This window comes from Canis aureus, chromosome 16 (assembly GCF_053574225.1).
Source record: "Canis aureus isolate CA01 chromosome 16, VMU_Caureus_v.1.0, whole genome shotgun sequence".
In the NCBI taxonomy this organism is placed as follows: Eukaryota; Metazoa; Chordata; class Mammalia; order Carnivora; family Canidae; genus Canis; species Canis aureus.
In genome coordinates this window covers 60,741,490-60,765,534 of record NC_135626.1, presented here as the reverse complement: position 1 = coordinate 60,765,534, position 24,045 = coordinate 60,741,490, and the positions used below count along the sequence as shown (strand labels likewise).

The 24,045-nt window shown below is 46.8% G+C and overlaps 1 protein-coding gene across 3 annotated transcripts in view; it reads left to right on the top strand.

The window, feature by feature from the left end:
- Nucleotides 1-24,045, top strand: part of CYTH1 (cytohesin 1) — a 77,698-nt gene that overhangs the window by 8,587 nt on the left and 45,066 nt on the right. Inside the window, exon 1 of one of the 3 annotated variants that reach the window (XM_077854448.1) lies at nucleotides 21,232-21,466. The exons of the other annotated variants lie outside the window; for them this stretch is intronic. Coding sequence (XP_077710574.1) covers nucleotides 21,340-21,466 — 127 coding nt within the window. The 5' untranslated portion in view covers nucleotides 21,232-21,339. Of the gene's footprint in view, nucleotides 1-21,231; nucleotides 21,467-24,045 lie in introns of those variants that run through there. 3 annotated transcript variants of the gene reach the window in all.

The window sequence follows — 24,045 nt, the reverse complement described above, 5'->3', positions numbered from 1 at the left end:
GATGTGAAAGGGGGGCTCCTTCACTCTGTTCAGTAACTTTGACAAAGACCTTAGTGATTTCCCTCTTGTGTCCAGACAAAGCATGGAGGAAATGCAATTCTGAAAAGATTCTTAGGATTATAATTGGAAGATTATTTCCTGGATTTATAATAACCCAACAAAAGACCAAGTTCTGTGGTCTAACTCCAGAAAACACACCCTCCGGCTGCATCCGTTGTGCGCAGGGGAGGGTCCTCCGAGTCTGCTGACCTCAGAGAGTGCCCCCAAGACCTGACCCCTCACAGATCTCCACGCTTCCTGCTCAGCCCACTTGCTGGGAGGCACCCGACATTGGCCCCCACTAAGACCTTTGTCAGTTCCCTGGCTCAGGGTGCCTTCTGCCCAATGTCCTCAGGGTTAAGCCCTGCCCACCAGCCTTGGCTCCAGTTCCCAGCCTCCCTGGAGACTTGCCCAGTTCATTAGACCACCTGCACACCTCCCCAGGCTCGCCCCCATGGCACTCATCGCCTGCTACCAGTTAGGTTTACTGTGCGTGCCCGGTTCCCTCCAGCTTTGTTACCGACGCGATCCAGATGCCTAGTACCGGGCCCGGTACTTTGTCGGCCCTTTGTAGGAGTTTGTTGAAGGAATCTCTCAGGCTGTACTCCCTTTCCCCATCTGTACTTAACAGGGAGGTGAAGGCCATTGAGGTTGCCCATGTCTGCTCAGGAGTTGCAGTTGTAATTAGAATGTAGCCCTTTGACCTCATGTGCAGAATGTCCCATTTCAGACTTTTGTGGTTCTGGGCTTTACCTGGGGGCTTGATTCATGCTGCTGCTGGTCGGGGCAATAACCAGGTGGGACGCTCCTCGCTACTGAGTTGCTGGGAGGGTTATGGAGACGCTTTCCATGCATTCAGAGATTTCAGTACAGATCTTAAAAAAAGAACATTTAGACAAAAAGTAGAATTATTCTAGAAAAATGAGTGTGGCAGAGAAATTGTTTAAGCAGGGCTGTTATATTCCACAGTGAGGTGATTTGTGGCCTGAGCTCACTTCTAGGAAGTGTTCAGGTGTTTGACAAATGTTTGATAAGGATTGGACATAGGTTGTTGATTTTCTTTTTATGATTAAAACATCAGGGAAGCAACTGGATGTCACGGTAGAAAGCTCTGACTCGAGATACACCCTCCATACCATAGAGAGGCAGAAGGAGTGGCGTTACTGTATTCCCTTCCTGTGGCTGCTGTTCAAATGATCTCAGATTTCGTGGCTTTAAACAACAAAATTTGTTATTGTTCCAGGGGTCACGAATCTGGAATGGGTCCCACTGGGCTAAAACCAAGGAGTCAGCAGGGCTAGATCTCTCCAGAGGTTCCTGGAGAGATTCTTTCCTTGCCCTTCTCACCTTCTGGGAGCTGCCTGCATCCCTTAGCTCCTCTTCCCTTCCTCCATCTTCAAAGCCCGGCAATTGCTGCTAAACCCTGTCTCCTGTCTCATCACTCTGACACTAGTCTCCTGCCTCCTCCTCCTTATGAGACCTGCCAGATGATCAGGAAAATCTCCCCACCTCCAGGGCAGCTGAATAGCCATTTTCATTTCATCTGCATCAGTTCCCCTTTGCCATGTAATTCAGCAGATCTACCCATTCCAGGGATGAGGATGTGGATGTCTTTGGGGCCGTTGTTCCGCCAGCCACATCCACCCTAGTGTCTTTGTCCCTGGGATGTTTCTTGTGAGGATAGGCAGTTTAGTCCTTTCTGGTGAAATGTTCCACGAGGACAGTAAGGATTAGGTACTGGTATAGACTTTGTCTGGTCTTGCTAAGCATTTCTGGTCCTGGAAAAGCATTCCTAATTCAAGGGTAGACGAGAGTGTGTGCAAAACAGCAGCAAACTTTGACCCGTCCATCCTGTTTCTGCTCCTCAGCAGCCCTGTTTGTCATCAGATTACCAGAACAAGGAACGTGTTCAGTTGGAAGGCTGTGTCATTGCTGCCAATTCTTAGGAATGTTTTTGTATTTTTTGAGAGTAAGGAGAATTTTTCCTGGTTTCAGGTAATGGAAACATCCCTGAACAATGGTACTCAATTGGAAGAAGGAGTTTATTAGTCTGGCTGGAGATGTTGGCTTGACATCATCTGGTGATTATTTTCGCAGACATCTGCCTTTTCCTTGAGTTGCACGATGGATGTCTCACCGTGTGGGGGAAGCAGGCTAGGTGCTATTCCTCTTCCACAGATTCATGGCAAGGGCTCATTTGGTTTAATTTCCACCCCCGGTAGATTTCAGGGATACAAAACTGAATTTTTGGCTAAATATTAGTGTTCTTTCTTAAGCTCCCATTTCTTAAACACATAAATGTATTCATAGCATTCTCCTAAGAGGAATTTAAACTTCTACTTTGAAAGGTTACAAAAATATCACATCTTTACATTAAAAACTCAATTGCTAGAGAAAAGTACATAATTAGAAGTCAATTTTTATTTTTAAAAGGATTTTTATAGGCTCTAGGACATTTGCACAACTTTAGTTCTCTGTATTATCCCCAAGGTCAGTTGATCTCCACACAAAAATAGGTTATACCTCACCTGATTGCAGCCTGGAGCAGCGGGACCAGAGGAAACAGTCCCCATGAGACTTAGTGGCACATGGAGTAAGTGTCTCAGGACGATTTGACAGGTGAATATGGATGTGTGCCACAGCATTGTTCTAAGACTCGGAACCTGGCACTCGCTACCTGCCCCATCAGAAAGGAGATGGTTCAGTATACAGTGTTGTATGTTTGTGCTACAGGGTATTGGGTCCCTCTTTAAAAAGTGTTAGATCTGTATGTACAGGTGTGGAGGATGGCCATCTGATGCTGAGTGAAAAACCAGGTGGCTCATTAAGTATCCTGTTTATTAAATGTGTATTTTATCGGTTCACATCAGTATGTGTAGAGAAAACCTTAGGAACCTTTATAAGGATTCGAGTCAAACCACACCACCAGAACAAAACTGGACTGCAGCCAGGGTGGCAGAGAGAGAGAGAATGGGCAGGGGCAGCTTCTTGAGTTTTATAGGTGAGCATGGAAGGTGCAGAGAAAAGGAGGATAGCGTCTGATCTCCTTGACAGTCTGGGAAAGTGATGGTGGCTGAATAGTGCTTGTATTGGGATGAATTTTGCTTTGGAGAAGTGATGCCGTCAGACTTAGTCTATCTGGATAACTTTTAAAAGGTAGGCGTGTGTACTTTGTGTGTAGAATTACTTTTTAGTTCTGTTTAAAAGTCTTATAGTCTGTGGGATAGTGGGATTTTTGTTTGCCTTTGGAGAAAGCATTTAAACTAGTAAAATGTCACTGCATTCTTTGTTAAAGTGTAAAAACTAAATATTTGGATGAAAGGCCAGGGTTAAAAAATCAGTGGTCAAAAAAACAAAATGGAATTAAATATTTTCTGAATTTTTGGCTTTTAGACATCCAAACTTGTAAAATAACCATGTTGCAGATGAACACTTTTTTTTTTTCAAGTTTATTTATTTTTAAGCAATCTCCATATCCAACTTGGGGCTTGAACTTACCCTGAGACCAAGAGTTGCACGCTCCTCTGACTGAGCAGCCAGGTGCCCCCAGATGGAGACCTTTTATAGTTGGAGTAGTCAAGTGTCCTAAGAAAATAAATATACAGGAAGTGGTTTGTTTAACCTATCTGAAGTTTGTAATCTAATAAATTGGGATTAGCATGGTGGTTCCCATACCTGGATAATCTGCACAAAAAAAAGTTTTTTAAAGAAAGTAGTTTTTTCTGGGGCCCCAGCCTAGCCATGCCTACTGAATCAGGATCCTATAGAATCCAGGAATGAATGAATGAATGAACACACACACACATTTTCAAAGTTATTAAATTTGAGGAGCTCATGTGTATAAGAGCCTTGGCCTCAGGAACTGCACACTGCTCTCCCCCAGGGCCGTGGACATGGGCTGGTGTGCCAGAGATGGAGCTCGTGATCTCCCACACAGGTTGTGTGAAATGACGATGTGAGGAGTTGTGTGTCGATGTGAGGAGTTGTGTGTCGTGTGTCCAGGATTGTAAGAAATGCTGGCTGGGTGTTAACTGCATCTCCAGCTGTAACCGTCTAATTGATGTGGTTTTGCTTTAGGTCATTTAGAATTCCCCTTACAGGATTTTGAGCTTTTGAGCAGAGGTTTTTAAGAAGAGGCTCAGCGGATCAAAGAAGAAGAAAAATCCAAATAAACACACAACCAAGCTTGGGTTTGTTTACTCCTTTATTATAGTTACCAAGTTTAGCTACCTCCCCACCTGTCCCCCAAGTGTCTGTGTGGTTTTAGTTCTGTTCCTCTTAGAGACACCTTCCCTTTGTGTCGCTCTGTTGCTAGGCAGCCCCTGGACTGATGCCATCTCAGAGCTCCGATCTGTCCAGCAGGGGAAGTGACCTAAAAAGATCCTTCCCTTTCCCCCTGGGGACCTGGATTGCCAGGCCCAGGAGCCCTGCGGGAGAACTGAGGCCCAGTCACCTTGCCAGAAGTGTCTTCTGGCAGCTTTCTCTCTCCTCGGGGCTCTTGGGGTGGGGGGGGTAGTCTGAAACTCAGTCACTGTAGGTGGCCTGCTAGGGTTGGCTATAATTGTGTATGTCCTTATTCACCACTTGGGCAGACTTTGAAAAATTATTGCTAATGTAGAATTTCAACAATGTGTAAAAGTAGAGGGAAGAGTGTAATAAAGTCCCATGGACCCCGTTACTGTGTGCATTTTGGTATGATTTCCTTGCAGTCTTTTTTTATTCTGTGTATATTCCTGCATGTTGACCCACCTAAGTCCTTTTGGTAAAATGTAGGATTAAAAAATAAACCTAGGACAGCCCCGATGGCCCAGCAGTTTGGCACCGCCTTCAGCTCAGGGTATGATCCTGGAGACCTGGGATTGAGTCCCACTTCAGGCTCCCTGCATGGAGCCTGCTTCTCTCTCTGCTTGTGTCTCTGCCTCTCTCTGTCTGTCATGAATAAATAAATAAAATCTTAAAAAAAAAATTAGTTCAGTTCTTTTTTTTTTTTTTTTTTAATTTTTTTAATTAGTTCAGTTCTATGGAATGTTTTGTAGCTTCCTAAACAAACAAACAAACCAACCAACCATGTGTTTTTCTCTGCCATTAAAATTTGTATGTGGACCATTTTTTAGCGGCATCTGTCAGGGCAGGGTCCCAATCTCATAGTGGACAGCAAGACTCCAAAGAAGAGATAGACAGACTGGCTGGCTCGCCACAGCCTAACAGGGGCTGGAAGCAGGTAGCGAGACGGTTGATTACATGTAGCACAGTAGACAGCAGGATCTCAGCCTGGGAGCACTGCCTCCCTGACCCGTGTCCCACAGGGTGACGTGGTGGGCCCAGATGATGGCCACTCTTGCATTGGGTCAGTCTGCAGCAGGAGCCAAGGACCAGGCATCTTTTATAGCAAGCAACAGACAAGCCAGGTCCCGTCCCCTGGGAGCCAGCAAGTTGTGCTGTGGTCTTGACCAACCAAGTGTGATAGAAAGACGTGCAGGGTTGCTCGGGCCCCATGGTGACCTGCCCCTGCCAAACACAGCATGTGTGGATGTACCACCCTTTAATTAATTATCCTTTCTTGTTGGTTATTTAGAAGTTTCCGCTTTGTCCTTACAATATGTGTCTGTAACGTCATTGCTGGTAAAACTTCACCCACGTTTCTGATTATTTTCTTAGGCTAGATTCCAGTGAGTCAGATCACTGTGTCCTGATAGATACTGTCAGATGGCTTTCCAGAAAACTGTCACATTTACATTGACATCTCACTAGTGTATGATTATATTTGTTTACTCTTCCCAACATTGAATTTTTTTTTAAGATTTAATTTATTCATTCATGAGAGAGAGAGAAAGGCAGAGACACAGGCAGAGGGAGAAGCAGGCTCCATGCAGGGAGCCCGACGTGGGACTGGATCCTGGTTCTCCTGGATCACACCCTGGGCTGAAGGCAGTGCTAAACCGCTGAACCACCCGGCCTGCCCTTTTTTTTTTCATTTTTTGTATGTTTTTTAAGTAGGCTCTACCTCCAAGGTGGGGCTCGAATTTGCCTCCCCAAGATCAAGAGTCACATGCTTCACCAACAGTGCCAGCCGGGTGCCCCCACTGAATTTTTTTTTTTTTTAAGATTTTATTTATTTTTTCATGAGAGACACAGGAAGAAGGAGAAGCAGGCTCTTCGTAGGGAACCCGATGCGGGACTCGATTCCCAGACCCTGGATCAGGCCCTGAGCCAAAGGCTCAACTGCTGAGCCACCCAGGCATCCCCATTGAATTTTTTACTCACTGGCTTTTTGATAGAACGTTTAAATATTTTTCTCTCTCTTCTCAGTGTCGGTGGAGTGAGGTTCAGTTGTTCTAAGATCTTGTCTAGTGCCTGTATCAGAATGGGAGGATTGTAGCAGCCTCTTCCCCAGGTCGTTTTTAATTAATTTATTCAAGAGGTATTTATTGAACACCTACTAGGTGCTGGTTGTTCTTTTTGTTTTGTTTATTCATGAGAGATACACAGAGAGAGGCAGAGACAGAAGCAGAGGGAGAAGCAGGCTCCTCTCAGGGAGCCCGATGCGGGACTCGATCCCAGGACCCCAGGATCACGCCCTGAGTCAATGGCAGGCGCTCAGTTGCTGAGCCACCCAGGCGTCCCAGGCTCTGGGTGTTCCATAGGCTTTGGGATTCAAGCATGAGCAGGGTCCTCAGGGACCTCACATGGGGAGAAGCAGCTGGTTTCTGTGGAGAGTATATGTTTCATCCAGTTCCATTTCTCCATTGAGGTCAGATGCAGGCTGCTTAGGAATAAAGTTAAGGGGGGAACCCGTCAGCTTTCCACCGTGTGGATCGTCACAGTCTTCATCTTCTCCATGTTATTGGACATGGGCCTGTAGATAAACTTAGTGTCCCCTTGCAGCTCATCGCTACCTTTATAGACATATGTGTTCCCAAAATGTGTTAAAGGCTTTTGAAAGTGAGTTCACACAAACCATGATTCAGTTGTGAACAGATAGGTTTTAAAATTCTCTTATGTTAGGAGGGAGAAGACGGTCTCCATTCAGGGACTCCTTGTTTGAAAGGAACTTGAACTTTGCTTGATTACTTTGTCTTTTAATACTCTTTCCAGAATGCATTCTTACAGATCCTTCAGCAGTCAGCCTTAATTTTTAAAACTCTGGCTATCTTGGGCCTTGAGCAAATTATCTGTCTTCTCCAAGGACCACTGAGTTGGGGTAGGGACACAATCATACCTGCCTCTCTGGTAGGCTCTGACGAAGGATCTGGTGAGGTGCCTCATGTACATCGGTTGGGGGGTGGCATGCAGCAGGTGCCTGGGGAGTGGCAGCACCAATAGCTGTCACCAGCAGACACTCTCCGGGGCTTCGCGGGGCCTCCACAGCAATCTAACATGCCAAAGATGACATTTAAACATCTTTAGTTGTAATGAATGCATTAATTTCCACTTACCTGTTTCAGTAAACTTTTCAGGTTCCTCCTCTTGTAGTTTTTTTTTTTTTTAATTATTCTTTTAAAGGTATGTACGAGCAGGGAAGAGGCACAGAGGGAGAGGGAGAGAATCCCAGAGTCCGTGCTGAGCTTGGAGCCCAATGTTGGGCTCCATCCCAGTACCCTGAGGTCATGACCTGAGCCGAAACCAACAAGTCAGGTGCTCAATGGACTGAGCCACCCAGGTGCCCCTAAAAAAATTAACTTTATTAAGGTATGCTTGTATATGGTAAACGGTATCCATTTAAAGTGCACAGTTTGATGAGATGTATATGACAGATTTTTTTTTTTTTTTTTTTTTTACCCCAGTGAAGCCACCATTAGAGCCAAAACCCAGAGCCAAAACCCAGAACACTTCGTTGCCCTAGGAAGACTCTTCAGGTCTGTTTGCAGCCCAGCCTGCCCTCCCTCCCTCCCACTGATCTGCCTTTTGTCACTACAGATGAGCCTGCATTTCCCAGAATTTTATATTAATGGAATCATACAGTGTATTCTCTTGTGCCCGGCTCTCACTCAGATGAAGTGTTTGAGATCATTGTTTGGAGTGTCAGTCTTTCCTTTTTATTGCTGAGTTGTTTTATTTCCAGTATCTGCATAGACCACATTTTATTTATCCATTTACCTGTCATGAACATGTGGATTATTTCCAGTTTGGGGCCACTAATGAATTAAGCTGCTGTGAGCATTCATGTACAAGTCTTTGTGTAGACATGTTTTTATTTCTCTTGGGTTAACACCTGTGAATGGAATGGCTGGGTTATTATATGGCAGTGCTTTTCTTTTCCCTTAAAGATGTTTTATTTTATGTAAAATGTAACAGATGATAAGGAATGATATGTACAAACAGTATGTGACTAGTTTTGAAATAAGCATTAGAAAAGCTTTTTTTTTTAATGCTTACATTGTTAAAGCATTGCTTTTAATATGTTAAAGAATGTTTTAACATGTTACTTTGCATCAAATAAATCTGGATTTACAAAACAAAAGTGACACAAAACTTTAAACAGTGATAGTAAATGAAAACATTCTTTTTCCGTTCTTGCAGTAAAAAAATCACAATTTTGTAATTAAAATTGGGGAGAAAGTCTCACCAAAATTTATGAATATAGATTGTTGTGGGTGGGCAGATCCTCCTGAGAGCATTATGCAAGTCAGGGGAGGCAGTGGAGAGGCCCTCTGGAAGGTTCCGCCAGCATCATCTGCTTCTCTTGTGCTTTTCCTCTTCAGAGTTTCCCTGTGTGTCTGGGTGAGCTTCTCCTCTGTAGTTCGTTTCATGGCTTTTGTCCATGACGTTTATGAGACAAACAACATGGAAGAGCCTCTGACAACCACTGACTGTAGCTAGGGGAGAGGCCCCCCTGGTGTCGTCAGCCAAGCCAGGGTTTTTCCACCCATGGCATGACACCAGCACCACTCAGAGTGATAAATCTTTAAAAATGGGGAGGCAGGGGAACGACGGTATGTTAGTATCTCCTTTAAAAGGGATTTTTACATAGAATCTTTGTAGAATAGTTCTGTTGTTTAGGGGTTTGGGGTGTTTGAACGACCAGGTAGATGATCTACTTTGGAGTTAAGGTGTTAATTGAAGGTTAGTCTAAAGAATCAGTGATTTATGTCCCTACAAAGGTTAGATGGCAGGAGTTAAAAGTAATTTAAAGTTGGGGAGATAGATCTTTTCATAATTGCAGTATGGTAAATCACCTATTTAGTCTACTTAGTACCTTATTACGTGCTGTTTTCCATCCTAATTGTTAGTACTGCTTAATTAAATGTTTGTGATCTCCTCTAAGACTCCCTAAGGACAGTGCATAAGACCCGTGTGGTTAACAAGGGGGTGCCAGCAATCGTTGGATCCTTTATTTACTGTCTGTCAGCCCTAGGGTGGGGTGAGAAACTGGGCCTCGGTGTCCTCCCGCTCCTGGGTGTCCACTCCATAGTCACCTAGGTCACTTGAGCACGTGCCTGAAGACTTTAGGAAAGGAAGGGTAAATCTTTGGGGGACACTTGGGTACCTCGGGGAGCATCTTTCTTTCCTTGTTATGTTCTTGGATGCCTTGTTTCACAACCAGTACTGTGGGTGACTTTTTGGCAGGACCGTGTTGGACTAAACACACAAGTTTCATGTTCTGTACTACCTATAGCTTTGTATTTAAGTAGGCATTTTACATTTTCAGGAGTAAATTTAATCTGTGTAGTCACTTTGTGATGTGAGGTTTGTGGCATCATTTGCATTGACTTGGCCAAAATTACAAACTAATCAATGTGCGTATGAAGTTGCCAGCTGTCTTCTTAATAACCACCTATCTGGATGACTCTGAAACCAGGTAATTGATGATAGAGATTGTACTTGAGTTTGATACTTTAAAAAAGGCAATTTCTATGAAAATCACCATGAAATGCATATGATAAAGCTCTTTCCTTTACAGTGAGAGATAGCAGTAGGTAAGATTCCTTGCTTTTCCTTCCAAGTTCTGAGCTACTGGGAATAGGGAAAGTGCAGACCACTTATCACTGGTGAGAGGGTTCGGGGGAGTCACCTAACTGGAAACACCTGGGAAGGGGTGGCAAATTTGTAAAGTAGGTCACCTTTCTCCCTGTTTCTTCCCCGGTGGTTGGCTCTCTTGAACCTCTGGAGTTACCGTTTGACATGACCAAAGCGTCAGGTCCTCCCTTCCTTCTGATGCCTCCTCCATTCATACGGCCCAGCCTCATTCTTTGTGGGTTCCATATTTGGGAATCTGTCCACTCACTATAATTTATTTGCAACCTCAAATCAGTATGAAAACGGAGCTCTAGCAGTTGTTCATGAACATGTGCAGGGAAGTGGGTGATGCCAGGCACCCACTGCAGGCTCCTCGGTGCGGGCAACAAGGGGACGCTCTGCCTTCCAGCCCGGCTCTCACGCTGTGAACCAAGGTGCTTACGCAGCCTGTTGAGTGGCACGTCTACGCCCTTTTTGTTGGTGATTTCACTGCTGAAAGTGGCCCCAAGCGCAGTGCTGATGTGCTGTCCAGTGTCTGCAAGTGGAAGAAGGCTGTAACGTGCCCACCACGAAGATGCGTTAGGTGAGCTTCCTTCAAGCCTGAGTACAGTGTCCGCGAATCAACAACAGATTAGATAAGGTGTCCTTGAAGAGAAACAGGCTTACGGGTAGCTTATGTATTGGTGAGACCGTGTGATCAGGGGCTCGCAGGAACCTAGCCCTGTACTTGCCCTGGGAACTCTGGTTTAAGCATCTGGCTGTTCAGGTTTAGCAACAGCTTTCTAGGATACAGCTACCCAGATCACCACAACCGGCTCTATCTCAGCTCTCCCCCTCCCTCTGAGCTTCCGGGCGCTGGTGGCTCCCTGCCTCAGTTGTCATCCCCCCTGGGATGTCCAAAGGGGTCTCACCCAGGGTGACATAGCTCTCCCCACCCCAGGAAATAGCATGTCTGTCCACGTAGGTGTGTGCGTCAGATGTCGGAAATCAGCCGTGACCCCCTCCTTTCTCTCATTTTCCAGTTCATTCTGCCTCTACGATATGTTCTAAAGCAATCTGCTTGTCTTCATCTCTACTGTTGCCAAGTAGGAGGAAGCCACCGGCACTGCTGTCCGGGGTGGGACCTTGGCTTCCTGTGATAGACATCGCTGTGTGCTCAGGTTGTGATCTCGCCTTTCTGCGCACGTGAGCCATGCACTTGGTTGGCGTCCCTGCTCAGACCCAGAGGAAACAGGCTGAGAGATACTTTGTGCAACGATACTTGGGGTTTCTTTGGGTGATGGTAGTTTATGCAAACTGAAAACTGCCTCTAAACCTAGTAAGAATATTTTTGAGACGAAGGGATTTTTTAAGAGAAAAAGAAACATCTAAACAATAGTTTGTGTAAGAGCTTGAAGAAATCTTGAAAATACAGATTGTTAGCATTTTCTTGTTTTGTGCCTTCCTGAAGCCATCTACCTTCTGAAGGAGACTATATTTTATTTTATTTATTTTTTTAGATTTTATTTATTTATTCTTGAGAGACAGAGGGGGGAGGGGGGCAGAGACACAGGCAGAGGAAGGAGCAGGCTCCATGCAGGGAGACTGATGTGGGACTCGACCCCGGGGGAGACTAGATTTTAGACAAAACAGTGGTTTCTGCTCAGTTTGTTTTAAAATCAGTAACGGATATTAAGAAGTTGTTTGGACTGGCTGACTTTTATGGTCCTACCCTGTGCCTACATTGCTCTGCCCCACGACATAATCATGGCCTGTCTGCCTAGCCAGCTCCTCTGTCATGGGATGGCTTCGTTTCCATCAGTTCAGTTTGTTCTCTGTCAGCTGAGTGAGAGGATGGGTGGAGTGCAGGGATTTTGTAACATTGGTCTTGTGGTTTTACAGAGAAAGGGGTGATGTATAATTAGCAAGGCTGAATGGGAGCAGAGGAAACAGGAAGGGGATGCATAGTGCTCACGCGGTGGGGTGGGGGTCCAAAGCAGAAAAGAGCGAGCAGGGCAACACCCGCAGTCCCCACCTTCATCTCTACCACTCGGACTTCTCAGAGAACAGCTGGAAGTTCACACCATGAAATTAATTGTTTGCGTACTTTGGGAAGGCTGGGCATTTTTTTTTTCTAAGTTCACTAATTGAATTTGGTTTAGAGGTGCACGGAAAACCCGATGAATTAATTTGATCATCTCTGCTCCCTGACATTAATTTTGTATTCCCTCAAGTAGTAAGAGTGCCAGAAAGATCACTTTTGGAAATATCAAATGAATTCATCAAAAATGGTTGGTGCTTGTAATGCAATCCTTTAATCAAGTTAGAGAATGAACTTGCTAGGTCGCCTGGTCAACATTGCCCTCCTACAAAACTGTTAGGTTTGTTTGATCTTATTTTGACGCAGGACAGTGTGAACCATCCATTCCTTCTATGGCGGGATGATGAGTGTTTATACCGAGCTAATGGAATACCTAACACGATTACCTTGGGATTACTTAAAAGCATGTAAAGCTGGTTCAGCAGACACTTTTCATCTTTGAGAATAGGAATCTTAGTTCATAGAATCGTTAAATATTCAGAGGTGTGGGACGCCTGGGTGGCTCAGTGGTTGGCCGTCTGCCTTCGGCTCAGGGCGTGATCCGTGGTTCCGGGATCGAGTTCCGCACCGGGGTCCCTGGATAGAGCCTGCTTTTCCCTCCGCCTGTGTCTCTCATGAATAAATAAATAAAATTAAAAAATATATTCAGAGGTGAAACTTATAAATCCAGGTCAGCACCTTCCTGTATGGGGCATGGTGGGTGACAGGAGAGAGCCTTGGGAGGAGGCTGTGTGACTGTTCTTGGAAGAACAGGTAGGATTTGGATGGAAAACTAGATAATATTACAAAATTTATTTTTATCACAGTGATACACATACATGGTTTAAAAGATCACAGACCACACAAACGTTTACATGAATGCTTGTAAGAGCATTGTTAGTAACAGCCTGCTTCTGTTCCGCAGCTGTAGAAGAGAGCAGCCAAGTAAGGTGGAATAGAATTCAGCCCCAAAAAGGGATGAATGCTGATCCATGCCACGGCATGACTGAATCTGGAAAACACTCAGGGGCAGACACCTGACACAGAAAGGTTACTGGTTACCAGGGACGGGGGGGTGCGGGCAGCAGGGAGTGAGGGACTGCTAATGGGAATGGAATTTTTGTGGGGGGGGTTGCTAATAATGCTCTAGAATTAGATAGTGGTAGTAGTCACAGGGCTTTGTGAATGCCCTAAAACCACTGACTGGTACACTTTGAAAAAGTGAATTTTATGATTTGTGAATTATGTCTTAATTTCTAAAAATTCTACCTTCAGGAAATTCAGTGTGTAGATACCATTTTCAGGTTAAAGTAATTCTTTTCAAGTATTGTTAAGTCTTCACATAAATAGTGGAACCCACAAGGTAACCCACGAGGTAACCCACGAGGTAACCAACACAGGGTCTGTTTGACCTTTCAGATGGGGAAGCTCTGCATTGATTTCAGCTCCCTTGTTAGCGAACACAGACATTTGCCATCTTGGAGAAAAGAAGGTCATAGGACTAACTGGTGACAACCAGCGGTTGCCCTCCCGCCTTGAGCTTCCCTGGGCAGCCATTCTGCATTTTGTTTAGCGGTTTGTCACACCATTTATTTCCGACTCCAACAGTACCCTCGGACCGCCCAGACCTCCGTGGACTCTGCCGAGCCCGTGCTCTCCGGCAGCCTCGCGGCCTTTCCTGTGCAAGGCTCTTTTTCCCGGAGCTGTTCTTTGCTTCAGTTTGCCCTTTGCCTAGTTTTCTCTGAAATTATCGGTTGCTTTCTAAAATACTGCGCCTCTGCCCTGAGCTGCTCCCCGATGCCTTCTGTCTGCTTTGCACGGCAGTCAGGGTCGCCGCCTGGCCCGAGCCCAGCCTTCCGCTCTCGTCCAGAGTAGGAGCTCTCGATGGACTATGTGGCCTCTGTTTCGACTTCACTACGAGTCATCCTGGGGTTCCCTCTCTTCTGGAACACCTTTTCTTAGGTCCCCTGTCTTAAGTTTGTGATTTATCCTAAGTCTGCAGAAGCATATTTTCTAGAAGTTTCCTAAGAAGGGCTACATGGGAGTAGCATCCTGAGTTTGCATATTAGAAAATGTCTTAATGTGTCCTTCACACTTTTTGGTTTGGGATTTGCTGTAAAATTCTTTCAGTAAAGTTTTCTTGTCATTTTGATAGCTTGTTTTGCTTACCGTTATGTTCATGAGATTTACCACTTTGTTTCATGGAGCTCGTTTCTTCATTTTTACCAATGTTTAATATTTCATTATTTGAATATAACACAAATGTTAAAAATCCGTTCCACTTCTGACGGATACTTAGGTAGTTTCCAGTTCTGCGTTATTGCAAACGCCACTCTGACCTTTCCTACTCACGTTTCCTGGTATTTGGGGGACGGGTATATCCCCAGCAGTGTTTATAGAAAAATCAGTGTGGGGGGTTTTCCCCCCTGAGCTCTGTGGCCAGCTCTGTGGGATGTTTGAGACCTGCTGGGGTTGCAGTTTGTAGTGGCATCGAATCTGTAGATCATCTGGAAAAAAACCTGACATCTTTAGCATATGAGCTCTGAGTACAGTTTCCCTAAACTCCATTTATTTAGGTCTTCATTTAAGTCTTTCAATAACATATTAGGATTTCTTTCCACAAAACTCTTTTTTGCACATTGTTGATAGATCTGTTACTAAGTATCAACTTCTGCCCGTGGCTAATACACTGAAGTGCTTTTGTGCTTTATGTATCAATTTTGTGGTGACCAGCAGCCTTGTTAAACCCTGGTAATGATTTTAGCTGTTTACCCTTAGGTTCTTTGACCTTTTTCTTTTCTTTTCTTTTTTAAAGAGTTTATTTATATATGTGAGAGAATGAACGAAAGCAGGGGGAGAGAAAAAAGCAGATTCCCTCCTGAGCAGGTAGCCCAATGACATAGGGCTCGATCCCAGGACCCTGGGATCATGACCTGAGCCGCCCAGGTGCCCCTCTTTTACCTTTTCTATGTGGACACTTAAACCTACTGTGAAATTAATGGTTTCATTTTTCTTTTCTTCCCTCTTTCCAGTCCTTATGTCTTTTTTTCTTCCCTATTTAACTGTTCAGGGGATCAGGGCCTGATTTCTCCTGTGCTCTTTGGTTGTGAAAGATCAGGCTAGAAGATCCTCTAGCCCAGTACCAAGGGGGTTGCAGAGAGTGGACATCCTTCATTTCTTTTGTCTTCATGGAGAAACTTTCAACTTTTCCCTACAAAGTATAACATGTATTATAAATTGTTTGCAGATACTTTCATCAGGTTAAAAAAAAAAAGATTCCTTTTTCAAGTCTGCCAAGAGAGTCTTTTCCAGTCAAGTGGATGTTTAGTCCTTATAGTACTTTTGCACACATGTGTGTGATATTGTTATAAGAATATATGATCACATCAGAGGACCAGCGCAGCCCTGTCCTGACCCCTTTGCTAACCAGCCGTAGTTGAAAACGTGAAGTGTGCTCCAGTGTAAAACATGCACCACATTCTGAAACCTTAGTTCGAAAAAAATAATGCAAAATGTCTTATTATTTATTATATTGATTATATGCTGAAATGATGTTATTAGATATATTGGGTTAAATTTTATGATTTAAAGTTAATTTTACCTGTTCTTTAGTTTTTAAATTTTTTTTTAAAGATTTTACTTATTCATGAGAGACACAGAAAGGCAGAGAGAGAGGCAGACACAGGAGAAGCACGCTCCATGGAAGGAGCCTGATGCGGGACTCAGCCCCAGGATTCCAAGATCATGCCCTGAGCCGAAGGCAAGATGCTCAACCACTGACCCACCCAGGCGTCCCAGTGTTCTTTTAGTTTTTTGATGTGGATACTAGAAAATTTTAAATTACATATTTGGCTCAAATTATATATCTCTTTGTATAACACTGGCTAGATAGACCAGTGCTTGTGTGCAGACTTGGTTTGTGACAATAACAGCTGTCAGGTATTGAGTGTTTCCTGGATGTCTGCACTGTTCTAAGCACTTTTTCAGTAACCCTGTGAAGTGGGAAGATTTTCTCCATTTCCTCGATATGCAAACTCACATGGAAAGAGGAAGTAGCTGACATGGCTCGCAGGTGAAACAGTGAGGAGGGCCCCCCCAGGCAGTTGGCTCTTGGGCTTTTAGTCACCACCTGTCCTGCCCATGGTAACATCTCACATCAGTGGGGAAAGGATGTGCTCTTCGGTAAATGGTGATGACACTTGACCATCCGTTCAGGAAAAACTTATATTCCCTTTGTCATTCTATACTTAAAAGAACAAACCAAAAACGCCAGATGGGTTATAGATCAAAGTATGTATACATTAATATAAGGTTTATGTACATGTTTCTATGTGTACATATGTATTATATATATTTCGAACATTTTTATTTTTATTTGAGAGGGAGGGAGAGAGAGAACAGGGGAGGAGCAGAGGAAGAGGAACAAGCAGACTCCTCTCTGAGTGCAGAGCCCAACACAGGGCTTGATCCCAGGACCCTGAGATCACGACCTGAGCTGAATTCAAGAGTTGGACACTGAGCTGATGAAGCCACTCAGTTGCCTCAGGATTGTATATGCTGTAATTGATTTGAAGGTTTTTTTTCAAAGTATAGAATGACAAATATGTAAATATACACAAAATATGTCATCTGATGATGACATTATATAAACACCTGGATATAAATTTTGAAGTGAATATTTTTTTTTACAATTTCATTGGGAAGGAACACCACTTCCTAAACAGGTCACAGAAGCCCAGATCATAAAAGAAAAAATAATTGACAGCTTTGGCTTCATATAAATGAACTTAGCGGGCAGCCCCGGTGGCGCAGCGGTTTAGCACCGCCTTTGGCCCAGGGCGTGATTCCGGGGTCCTGGGATCGAGTCCCACATCGGGCTCCCTGTATGGAGCCTGCTTCTCCCTCTGCCTGTGTCTCTGCCTCTCTGTGTGTGTCTCATGAATAAACAAAGTCTTAAAAAAGTTAAGACAGCCACTATAGTTGAAGAAGATATCTGCAACACCTACAAGTGAAGGATTACTATCCATACCTTAGGGAGAGTACCTACAAATTAGTAAGAAGACAGTAGAAAATAAGACAAAAGATACGAACAGTTCATAGAAGTGTAGGTCGCCGATAAACCTAAGTGTTCAGTGCTCCTGCTAAGTAGGGAGGTGCAGATTACACCAGCCATCAGGTTGGCCAAGTGGAAGAGAGTCCTGGCAAAGCTGTGGGGACGCAGGCATTCTTGTGTGTGGCGTGGAGCTTCAGGAGGCAGTTGGGTAGTCTGGCCAATGGTTGTACCACCGGTACCGAGATCGTGGTTTTCCAGTACCACCCTCCATTACAAGGAGCCAGGGATCGTTGGGGGAGTGCTCGATTCCAGGGCTGGGGCAGGGAAAATACTAGGTGAGCCTGTCTGGAGAATCTGATGATGACCGAATTCATCCTCCCGCACGGCACTCACCAGTTACCAAGGGACATCACTTAGAGAAACTTGCTGCTCACCTTCACCATGTGGTTAGCATCACCAGGAAACAGACTCAGCAATGTCATGGGCATCTGACACGATGTTCTGAGAAGAGCACAACCTTACTCTTTATGCCATTCTTGCCAGAAGTGACAACCTCCATGAAATCAGCAGAAACCCCCAACGAATCCAAACCAATGAACATTCTACAAAATAAGTGACCAGTTCTCTGCCAGGGGTCAAGCCCATGATGCACAAGGACCAGGAAACTGTCACAGATTGGGGATCGAGGACACACGACAAGCAGTAGGACTCTTGGATTGGATCCTGGGCTGGAAGAAAGGACAGCAGCGAGAGGCCCTGGTGGTGTCCCTGGGATTGCTGGCCCTGCTGTCAGCACCATGTCACTGTCGACTTCCGCGTCGCAGTAATTCTGCTGTGGTTACATAAGACGGAGGTGGTGACTCTAGGGGAAGTGGGTGAAGGGGACACAGGGACTCCATGTCGTTGCCATTTCTCTGCACGTCTAAAATGATTCAAAATACAAAGTTAAGTGCCAGCTAAGTACCAGCCGACTCTAATTCAGCTTTCTTGAGCATCTTCCTCAGACACACTTGGCCAAGTGCAGGAAGCCCGATGTGGAAGATTGGTGATTGTAGCTCAGCTCGTGATGGCAAAGTATTGGAAGCAATTTCAACATCACCAGGCAGGAATCAAAGTGTGGTACAAACTTAACTGTGGGATGTACCAGTTTTTAAAAATTGAGGCAGGTCTATATGCTCTGGCATGAGAAAATTTCTAAGACCTATTAATGGTAAAAACTAACTTCTAGAAAAACATGTATTTAACTTGTGTTATGTAGGCCATAAACAAGGGCTTGCATATTTTGTATTTTATATCCTGTCCCCTAGGCCTCTACCAGGAGCACAGTAATCATGTATTTCGTCCCTAAAGAAGAAGGGTGTCCGGCTGGCTCAGTCGGTGGAGCATGTGACTCCTGATCTCAGGGTTGTGAGTTCAAGCCCCACACTGGGTGTAGAGCTTCTTTAGAAATAAAATCTTAAAAAGATGATAATAAAAATAAAGATAAGAAAAATGTAAGTTATTCTGCCTTCAGTGAGGGAATCCTTTTTGTTAAAAATACTCAGGGTGGTCGTTTCATGTCTTGCTTTATTCCACAAGTAGTTTGCTTTGATAAAAACAAGGAGACTGGAATTTAGCATTTGGGAAGATGTGCCGATTGGTTTACCTTTGTGGTTCTTGCAGTTGTGTCAGGATAGGTGCTGTCATTTGGGCAACGTGAGAGCTGAGGGGAATCACGCTTGGCTTCCAGACTGCACATTCTGTCTGGTTGGTGTGGACAGCAAGCGTCCCACGGGGTGGGCGAGCACACGGAGGACACATTGGTCATAGGAAGACCCCCGTGGGGCTTGGTGGTGGCCAGAGTCTGCGTGGCTCCTGACCCTTCCTGTGGCCTCAGCTTACCTCATGATGACCCGGGGATGATGGGGATGATGGTGGTAGGAGTGGTCGCCCGCTCTGCTCCAGGGTTACTTTCGTGCTTAAAAGACAGAGTATTTCTGTGAAAGTGTCCGTGTTTCTCTGTAAACTGATACATGCTTTTGAAAATGCCCTGATTGATGATTGTGCATTGGCCTGTATCCCTTTAGCTAACGTTGACAGATCTCCCTAGGCCCTGCTGGCTCCGTGAGCCTCTTTGCTCTTTGGACCTTCCCATCTTTTTACTTTGAACCTGAACCTGTGTCTGCTGGGTCTCTTTCTCCTGTAAACTTCTTTCCCAGGTAGGCTTCCTGGCTGGGAAGGGAATGGGTGCAGCCCAGCCACCCCAGCTCTTTGTTCTGTGACTTTGGGTATAAAATCAGTTTCAAAAAAGAATTGAGGGATCCCTGGGTGGCGCAGCGGTTTGGCGCCTGCCTTTGGCCCAGGGCGCGATCCTGGAGACCCGAGATCGAATCCCACGTCGGGCTCCCGGTGCATGGAGCCTGCTTCTCCCTCTGCCTGTGTCTCTGCCTCTCTCTCTCTCTCTGTAACTATCATAAATAAAAAAAAAAAAAAAAGAGTTGAAATACCCAGACTGAGGATCTGTTCAGTGGAGGAGGGTTTGTCTGGGGGCCAGCATTGTGCCAGTGCAGAGACGCAGGCAGGGAGGCCTCTGGACGTGGTCTTCTCGCGGTCGGGGGGAGAGCCCGGCAGCACCAGGCATCCAAGGGCCTCCATCTGAAAGTGCCCTTCCTGTCCCAGAGAGCGCCTCCTCACCCGATGGTCAGTGTCTGCGTCCTTCAAGATGAGACCCAAGGTGGTGGTGGGCCCTCCCCAGGCCTAAGCGCCAGAGAACGCCACTAGGATTTTCTGGAAGGCCACACCACTTCTTTGGACTGCCCACGCTCCCTCCGTGCTCCAGTCCTCCGCTTGCCACATGGTGACGTACGTGTGACTCCTAGCGCCCCTTGGGACCCCGGGGCCGTGGTGTGACCAGGGAGGGAGGCAGGTGTCCTCACCTCCGGGCCCCAGCCCGCAGCACGTTCAGCAGGCGTTAGCTTGAGTTGAACACCCAGGGAGGACTCCAGCCTTTTGGATGAAGGCAGCGTACTCAGCACTACCTTTATTAAGACATCTGAGTGGGGTGTGTGTGACCGGTCGCTAGAAAACGGGGGGCGGGTGGGCTGTCTCAGGTTTCGGGGTGAGGAGGCCCGGGGAGGGGCCACCCGGGGCCCCGAGTTCAGTCTCTTCCCGGAGCAGCGGCCGTGGGCACTGAATCCTCTCACCGGCGTTCACGGCGAGGACTGCAGAGGGGACAGCCAGTGCCCTCCATGTCCCAGAGCTGCGGAAGGACCGGCCTGCCTCCAGTCTTCATGCCGGGTGGCTTGTCACTGGGGCTCATTCTGTCTCCTTGGTGGTGCCGGCGGGGACCCCTGCTCTGATGCTTTGCATGGTGCTGCCCTAACCCCGCCACGCCGCTGCGTCCTTAACCGTCCTCGTCCTCCCCGTGCCAGTTCCCACGATGCGCCGGCGTAGGGACAAAGGTCAAACCAGTTTTAGTATTAAGAAAACCATCTCAGAAAATAAGAAAGAAGTATTGGCAGGTATCAGCAGAGCATGGCCCACTCTGTGTAGATCATGAATTTCCCTCTTTTCTCCCCATATATGTTCAAAAGGTAATTGAATTTACTGGCAAAAATGGCCAATTGTAAACCTTTAAACAGCCTCCTCGTGTAGCCAGCAGAGGGCAGCACAGACGGCATTGACTGCATCATGTATTTTTTACTTTATTTTAAAAGGCGTCTAAAACTACTATGCCAACTACTTTCCGTACAGTTTGTCTTCTTCTTCTTCCTTTTTTTTTTTTGTAAGATTTTATTTATTAATTTGATAGGAGAGAAAACAAGCAGGGGGAGAAGCAGAGGGAGAGGGAGAAGCAGGCTCTCCGCCAAGCAGGGAGCCTGATGCAGGACTCGATCCCAGGAGCCCGGGATCATGACCTGAGCCCAAGGCAGACGCTCAACTGCTGAGCCACCCGGGTGACCCCCTCATTTGAATTTTTTGTAACACATATGTATTTTCTTTGTCCTCAGCCTTTTAAAAATTTTTCAGTTATATTATTTTTAATTTTTTGGCAAGATACATTCCTGTTTGTGAGGAAAAACAGTACAAATCTGTATTTTTCAGGTAACCCAAGCAGAAGTAACTTCCCAAAGAGTTTGCAGTACTGCCAGGTGCCTGTGGATTTTCTTCTGCAGAGGATTGATGTCTTTGTCACCCTCCAGCCCAGCGCACAGCTGCTCTTCTGGGAGTCTTAGGACACTCGCATGGTTCTATGCCCCATGCCACTCTCGCCCTGGCAGCTCGTCAGGAAAGATCTCAGCTGCAGAGGAGGGGTCCATCAGGAAGCAAAACCACTTACCCTCACATCCCAGAAAGGCTGCAGGGCTCCATGGGCCTCTGTGAGTGGAGACAAGGGGTGAGGGTAGGGATTGGATGAGGGTGGAAGGTGTTCATGGCAGGCATGAAGGCTCTCAGGTCCCCTCCCCACATCCTGCAGCAAGGCAATGTCTCCTCCACTTTTGGTGGAACACAAAGGTTTGATTTCTGGAGAGCGCTGTGGCGGCACAGGGAGAGTGAGCAAAGGTGTGTGTCCTTCGGTGTGGCCGTCCCACCCTTTCTCCCTCCACCTGGCGGCCCGGCTGCTCTGCCCAGGTTTGTAGCCCACACAGCCCAGGAAGGAGGTTGGAGGATGGCTCTTCAGGCTGATGGGAGAGAGAACCCACGGAGCCCCTCGCGGTCCGCGTGTTACCGCTTTCCTGCTTTAAGGGAGACCCAGCGCTCCACAGGCCGCACCCACCACACGCCTTCTCACCAGGCTGCTGGTGCTGGCCCTTAGATGTGGAGGGACAGCCCACATCTTCACGTCTGCTAGTGTGTGCCTGTCCTCGCCAATGCGCCGGAGTTTGAAAAGATGTTTGAGGAAACAGATTGTAGCAGGGCATTTTAAAAGCCACATACCTAGGAGTCTTAGATGTGATGTATTAATAAAACAAGAATAGGATGCTATCCAAAAGGAATATTCGGAGATTAAGAGTGGGCTCATGCGAGTTAAAAACAGCCAAAAGAAAACAATCCAGAGACTGGAAGATGAAGTAGAGAGCTGCCCCAGGGCAGGCCGTGACAGCACCACACACTGGGTGGTGTCTGCAGCGCTCTCTCGGGTGTGAGTGCTGCGGGTGTGAGACGGGGAGTCTGAGCAGGGCCGGCATCGGTGCTTCTTGCTCCCAGCTCCCTTCCTGGCCCCCAGGGGCCTGTCGTCCTGCTGTGTGCTCTCAAGGTATGAGGTACAAGGAGAGCCAGCTGGCCTCACTGGCCTCTTCCTGGACGGCCGCCAATCCCACACATGTGTGCTCCTTCCTCACGGCTTGATTGCCTCCCAAATGCCATCACGTTAGGGTTTCAGCACGCAGATCGGGGGTAAACGCTAACATTGAGTGCCTTGCAAGAATACTTCCTAGAAAGTGGTTCCACAAGGAGATGAAAAGTAGGATTCACAGTGGAGGTCCAGCGTCTAACAGAAACTCTAAACGGTGAGAGCTGAGAAAAAAGGGTAGGACATCATCAAAGATTATGAGACTTGAGAGTTGGGGTCTGCCTAGGGGCTAGCACAGTGTGTGCAAACGGACCCACACCTGGACACTGTGTTACAAAACCACACAGCGCCAAGGGTGAAGACCCTGAAAGCCTTCAGAGCAGGAAGATGGTCCCATAGAAAATTCTGGGGTTGGAATGGCACGGTCACTAACAGCACTGTGGGAGCAGAAGGCAGTGAGGGAATGCCTTCGCCATCGTGAGGAAGCGATTTTAACTTACAGCCCTGAATCCAGCCAGAGTGCCAGTCGAGTGTGGGAGGAGGACAGGGGTATTTCTGGACATGCAAAATCCACAGCAGTGATGGAAACCCATCCCTCGTGTCCTTCTTAGAGGATATGCTCTAGCAAAAGAAGGGATCCAGGAGGGAAGCACGGAATGAGAGAAACGGGAGGCGGCGTTTGGAAGAGGCAGAGGGAATTGCCAGGGTGCTGCTGTGAAAGCAGCAAGGCCGGGCCGGGAGGAGTGTGGAGGTTTTTGGAGGGCTGACCCAGAACTGGGTTGCTCCTGTTGACAGTGTCATACCTGGTGGAGAGAGCTTGGCTTTCCATCTGTAAGGCAGAGAGCTAAGCACACAGACACAAAGGAGACACTTCACGCCACTGCGTGGTAATTTCAATCCTAGTACGTTGTGTAGCTAAGCTGTGAGCAGTGTTTATGGAAGTAATAAACACTGATTTAACCCAAACTTCACGTGTAATTGTACGGAGCGTGTGTCAGGGCGGGGAGGGTGGGGGTCAGAGCTGAGTCTTCCTCTTCCATGGCAGGCAGTTGCTGCCCAGAATTGAGGACTCGGGAGCAGGTAGTGTGCTTGTGATGTGTGGAAGCAGGGAGGTAATCAGCAGAACAGAGAGCTGAAGGAGCCTACCTCCACGGAGCAGGATGCGAGCGTGGGGGCTGCAGTTGGGCAGGAAACTGTGGGTTGCTGTTTTAAGCCATAGGTACTGTTTGTTTTTTTATGTGATGTGTGCACGTTATTTTGGTTAAAGAGGAAACACTAGACACGAGGGGTAAGAAAAGCCTGGGGGGGCAGTGGGGTCGCATCCAGGAGGGTCTTGGAGCTATGATGAGGAGCTGAGACCTCGAGGCAGCGGATGGGGCCGTCGCAGACGTCCTTACCCTGCCGAGCGGCTCCTGGAGCTCGTGCCTTGGCGTGCAGCCCCCCGCCTGTGCCGTCGGCCCTCTCCGTCCTGCTGTTGTGGAGGCTGCCCTGCCTGCTGGCCTCCACTGGATCTGTCCAGGAGGCTGGAGAGTCCGAGGAGAATGAGGTCAGGGGGTCTTCTCCCTGCATGGTGGCTGAGGGTTATCCGGGCCCTGTCCCAGGGCCTGTCCGGTAGCCCCTGCAGCCGGCCGCCGCCTCCCGCAGACCGCAGGTGGGTAGGGCGCT